Genomic DNA, 6,044 nt, shown 5'->3' on the forward strand with positions numbered 1-6,044 from the left:
TTTTGAGAAGACCTTGATTAGCAGCAGCGATTTTTTGTTTATCAATGAATGACCCAATGAACTTCACATTGAACATGTAAGATGACGACGACCTCGAATCGGATAGATGTGCAAAACTTTCACTTTTTTCAGTTGGGGGCAACTATAATACCAAATAAATAAAATGAAAACAAGAAAGTTTTGCGGTTAGTGCACCCACAACAACAGCCATAAATGGATTCCGAATTTATTCGTAATTTACACGTTGAATATTTTCACTCACTTTTCTATTAACTGAATAAAAAACACAGTTAATTATGTGGCATTTATAAACAAAAATTAATAATTATTCTTTTTTCGAAGGGATTTTTGTTTCTTATCAACTCAAAAAAACTCGTCAAAGGATCAGCTCGTCGAAAACAATAACAACAACACAAGGGATTTTGTAATTAAACATTTTGTGGCTTTCGTTGGGAAATTGAATTGTTTTCTTTTCTTTTTTGTATTTTATTGATAACACCAATTAGCTAGATAATTTTTTTTAATAAAAACAACAACTGCAACTAAGGAAATAATTTTTGTTAAAACATAAACGTCAGCAAAAACACCAATTTGTCTTGCTTAGGTGATGTATTTTTTAATGTTTTCTTTCTATTTCTGCGTGTATGTGTGTTTCGATCTGTTGTCTACGAGGAAGAAGCTCTTTTTACACTGAACGTCAACTAAAACAAGAACAGCTGACGCAAAAGTCAATCAGCTTTTTGAAAAGTAGTCGATTAGATGTGTTTTTGTTTACTAATCGAAAACGATTAGTCGATGAAACCCATACATGGGAATTGGTAAATACATGAAATACAATTTTACAATGTTTTTAAAGGAAAATTGAAAAAGTTTTTATGTACGGGAACACACTGTATGAGATATTTACTAATCTAGTAATTAATTGGTAATATTCTACTAACATAATCGGATATTGTTGGTATGTTCCCTTACTGAAGTAGTAGATTCTTGCAGTGCAGGAACATAACATGTGTCAGGTGTTCTAGCATGTTACAATAATAGAAGGTAGGGTAATAATACTATATAGGTGGTGGCTTCTGCCAAATATAAAATAAATATACGCAAAAAGTAGTTGTGTTTATTTGACATTTTTCAACACATAACTAAAAACTCGAAAAATGAATGAAAGGTTATGATTTCTTTCCAAAATCCAGTAGGTAGTACCATGGAATATATGTTTCGCCCATAACAAATGGTCTGTTCCTGTACTGCAAGAATCTACTACTTTTTACTACGATAACGAATTTTCCTTTATGATATCGAAGAAAATAGTAAAATCTAGTAGATTCTTGCAGTACGGGAACAGACCAAAAGTAATTATTTCCAAACGAACGTGTTAAAAAAATCATTTTCATTTCTAATAATGGTATGTTCCCTTACTGCAAGAATTTACTAGATTTTACTATTTTCTTCGATATCATAAAGGAAAATTCGTTATTGTAGTAAAAAATAGTAGATTCTTGCAGTACGGGAACAGACCTTAAATTTAAATATACTTCAATTTATTTGACATAGTATTCAAAACCTTGGGACCAGGCGTTTTATGATCTTTGAAAGAATGTTTTGGAAAATCCACGCTGTTTATGGTATTTGAAAAAATATACTGTTATGTTCTTTAAAATATATACGCATTTTATGGGCTTTTGAATGAATATTTTTAAAAATCCAAGCCTTCAAACTGCTGTCATTCTAAGCCACTCGTCCGAAAGCTGTTAAAATTATTCCAGTGACAGCTCATTATATTTTGGTGAGAATTTTTCCCCGAAAAAAAAAACTTATTCGAGATTCAATTCAAGCGTGATCGTGTGATTTCTTTATATTTGTCCAGAAAACCACAAGTGGCTATCGTTAGAGCACTCCAGTATTTAAATGTGAATAAATCTTTTGTGTCTCGTACCATCGCTCGTTACCGTGACACTGGTAGCGTAGCCCGACGTCAAGGAAGTGGACGGAAGAAAACAGCAAAATCTGCTTATTTTGGTTCGAAAAGTAAATAAGCGACTTGATCGAAACCCGCGACGCTGAACATATCACAATATTCCATTCGACAAATATTGAAAAATAAGCTCGGGGTAAAGCCATTGAAATTGCAAAGTGAGCAAGAACTTACACCGCAACAGAAAGAAAATACGCTCAAAAGAGCTAAAGAGTTGCTCCCCTAGGCCGAAAGTGGTGAACTGACGAATTTGGTTTTATTCCAATGAGAAAACATTCCTTGTCCAGCAGGCCAAGGTGATGGTGTAGGCCGCCATAACAGCCGATGGTATCAGAATAAATGCCAAATATTATCGCTATAACATTTTGGCGGCTGACCTTGGACTTTCCAACAGGACTCAGCACCATAGCACTCAGCACGCGCCAACCAAGAATGGTTACAAATGGGCACAATGGGTACCAAAATCTCCGGATACCAATCCGTTGGACTATTTTGTCTGCAGTATTTTGGAAAGCAATAGAAAAATACCAAAGTGTCGATCACCTCAAGCAAGCACTTCACCGGGAATGAGCTAAAATACCACAGAGCAACATTCGGACAGCGTGTGACGGTTTCATTGGCTGTTTGAAGGCCATAATTTGTGCCAAAGGTGACAAATTCGAACAAATGTAAACTTATTCTAAAGTTTTATGCTATTTCCGAAAATTTTGCTTTTATTCAATAAAATTTAAAACAAAATGTAAAATTTTTGGCTTTTGACTTTGTTGCAGTTTTTTTATCTCACCCCGTATTTTTTAAAAAATTCACGACTTGAAAAATCCACGCATTTAAGATCATTAAAAAAATATTCTTTAAGGAATTGACGACTTTTGTGGTCATTGAAAAAATATTCCTTAAAATCAACGTTTTGAAGAATATCTTAAAAAATATTCTTCTAGGTCTTGAAAATATTCTTTAAAAATCCACTCGTCTTCTAGAACTTGAAAAATATTCTTTAAAAAAATCTACGCCTTGGTGGAATCTTAAAAAAATATTCCTTAAAAATCCACTCCTCTTTTAGGGATTGAAAAATATTCTTGGTCCTTTTCCTATTTCAAACTTTAAAGTCGGATTTTTTTCCAATGTGATGTAGAAAAGCAATCGAGTTCTTTGAAAGTAAAAAATTCAATATTTATAGGTCTATATATTAAGACATCCCTCATATAAATGGCGGACGCAAGATATTTATAAATATTCTACTAATAATAAGCCAATACAGAGTTGTATTTTCTTATTTCTTCAACTAATTCTTTTCGCAACAAGACGCAAAGGAGTAGAAATATTGTCGTCTTAATATAGTATGTGTACAAAAATTGCCCCGTATAAACGCATTGTAATAAAACTTAAATTTGTATTCATATATGCTACAAATGGAAGTGCATAAATATCTTTTTTTCTAATTCTTTTCTTAAAATAAATCTTATTATACCATTGTTCCATTATGTCATTCTAACATGGCAACACATGCCTTCATATCTCAGTTATGGCAATACCCTACACAAATAAGAAGTTGGCAAATCTCTCACACAGTGCTGACAACATGAAAACACCTTGAATTTTTCAAGATTGGCAACACGCAACCCTGTTGTTTTTCTTTCCGTTCTGTAAACTGAAACGTCAAGATGGCTGAGGTAAATTTTTCAGTGAAAAATCTTCAAAAATATTTTACATCCTAAATAGAATATTGAAAAATATGTGATAATTTTGTGACAAATTCAATTGCGAAGAAGATGTAAATAAAATTTTGTGATGATCTACTAGAAATTGTGGAATATTATGCAGTTTGTGTTACTACACAGTGACTAATCTATTCAATATTATGTCCTTTTTTGCAGGTCGACGAAACTCTTAAGAAGAAGCGTACCTTCAAAAAGTACACCTACCGTGGTGTCGATTTGGACCAATTGTTGGATATGCCCAAGTAAGTACCATAATATCTATTTATGATTTTGGAATCATGCTAATTGTTGTGTTTTTCTCTTTGTGTAGCAAGCAATTGGTTGAATTGATGCACAGCCGTGCCCGCAGACGTTTCTCCCGTGGCTTGAAACGCAAACCAATGGCCTTGATCAAGAAATTGCGCAAAGCCAAGAAGGAGGCTCCACCAAATGAGAAGCCCGAAATTGTCAAGACCCACTTGAGAAACATGATCATTGTTCCCGAAATGACCGGTTCCATCATTGGTGTCTACAACGGCAAGGACTTCGGTCAAGTCGAAGTTAAGCCTGAAATGATCGGTCATTACTTGGGTGAATTTGCTTTGACCTACAAACCCGTTAAGCACGGTCGTCCCGGTATTGGTGCCACCCACAGTTCCAGATTCATTCCATTGAAGTAAATGTGTGCTATTCGCATTTATTGTCATGGTATGTGTGTGTGGTGTATAACAACAGCCAACAACAACAACATCAACCACCTCCTGCGTCCATCTTTCCAATAGAAGAGAAGTTTATAGATTCTTATTTTTTTGTAAATGTGCATTCAAACCCAATCCAAATGCATATTGTATTCTGTTGTATTGGGTTTGCCAATATTCTGAAAAAAATAATGTGTTGAATAAAAAAGAAAATATTCAAAAGTTTTACACAACCAATGTACAGATAAAATGACTGTGTGTGTTGAAAATTATTTATTGATGCTGCGCTGATGTACAAGAGACGTGTGGTGGGAAGATTGAAAACTAAATGAAATAATCGGAATTGCTAACAAACCGGTCATGATGATATGGGATGGGGATCTCAAAAATTAAATCCTTATGAATGGGGCAGGACTCGATTGGCCAATGAAGACTTTGTTTAAATGTAAAAATGAATTTTGATCTACTAAAAGCGGTACTAGCCACCATGGTCAAGGAGACAGGTGGTGGATCGTACTAAAAGACACTTTTTTCTTTAGCGAGTCCATTATTACCGACTGTTACCCATGTTCGTCATTGGTTTTAATAGCGACAGAGGCTATATGGGCATCATCCAAATTTGTCATTCTATTAAAATGATTGTAAAATTTACCATTTTTCCTACCGAAAAATAAACATGAGGTCTTCCCAAATTGGTTATAGAGTGGTATCTGAGGTCCCCACGAATTTTTTTTGGTTTATGTAATGGTAACATGCATCCCTCTCATGTCCGGGTGAATTTGTTTTATGGCCCTCAGTGGCAACTGAGGTCGTTGTTTTTCTACCCTTCACCTTCAGTGTGGTACAGGGTATTATGTCTTGGTGCATATGTTTGTAACATGCTAAAGGAAACGAGATAGACCCATGGTTCCTTTTGAGAATATGCATAGAATCACTTTCGGAGTCGATTTATGCATGTCCGTCCGTCTGTTAATGTTAAATTGTAAACAAAGTACAGGTCGCCTTTATGATCCGATTTGGATGAAATTTGGCACAGCTTATTTATTTGGCCAAAAGACGAACCCTATTGAAATTGGGAAAAATCGGTTCAGATTATAATATAGCTCCCATATATAATTCCGTCGGATTTACGGTAAATGGTGCACCAAAGACCCTATATGTACTTCGATTTGCAGGTAATTTGACATACCGTACTAAATTAAGTCTAGAAAGATGTGTGTTAAGTTTCGTGAAAATCGGTTCAGATTTAGGTATAGCTCCCATATATATTTTCGTCCGATTTAATGTAAATGGTGAACCAAAGTCCCTATATATCTTTCGATATACACGAAATTTGGCATAGCGTACTAAATTAAGTCTAGAATGGTGTGTCAAGCTTCGTGAAAATCGGTTCAGATCTAGACATAGCTTCCATATATATTTTCGTCCGATTTAAGGTAAATGAGGCACCAAAGTCCCCATGTACCTTTCGATTTGCACGAAAATTGACATAGCGTACTAAATTAAGTGTAGAATGATGTGTGTTAAGTTTCGTTAAAATCGGTTCAGATTTAGCTATAGCTCCCATATATATTTTCGTTCGATTTTAGGTTAGTGATTTTTTTAAAATCGGAAAAATCTTTTTTAGATTAGATATAGCCACATATACATATATATTTGTGCGATTTACCTAAA

At 34.4% G+C, this 6,044-nt stretch overlaps 1 protein-coding gene across 1 annotated transcript; it reads left to right on the forward strand.

Moving 5' to 3' along the window:
- The first annotated feature begins 3,538 nt into the window (after positions 1 to 3,538).
- On the forward strand, positions 3,539 to 4,365 carry LOC133335947 (uncharacterized). The gene is made up of 3 exons (XM_061544241.1): positions 3,539 to 3,645; positions 3,850 to 3,935; positions 4,004 to 4,365. The coding sequence occupies exons 1-3, from the start codon at positions 3,637 to 3,639 to the stop codon at positions 4,350 to 4,352; spliced, it is 444 nt and encodes a 147-aa protein (XP_061400225.1). The 5' UTR covers positions 3,539 to 3,636; the 3' UTR covers positions 4,353 to 4,365.
- The last annotated feature ends 1,679 nt before the right edge of the window (positions 4,366 to 6,044 follow it).

This window comes from Musca vetustissima, unplaced genomic scaffold (genome assembly GCF_032173495.1).
Source record: "Musca vetustissima isolate MV318-11 ecotype Yass unplaced genomic scaffold, APGP_CSIRO_Mvet_v1 utg58325, whole genome shotgun sequence".
NCBI classification, from domain to species: domain Eukaryota; kingdom Metazoa; phylum Arthropoda; class Insecta; order Diptera; family Muscidae; genus Musca; species Musca vetustissima.

Coding starts and splice junctions, on each gene's coding strand:
- LOC133335947 (XM_061544241.1), top strand. Junction 3,936..4,003: donor CAATTGTTGGATATGCCCAA/GTAAGTACCATA, acceptor CTCTTTGTGTAG/CAAGCAATTGGTTGAATTGA.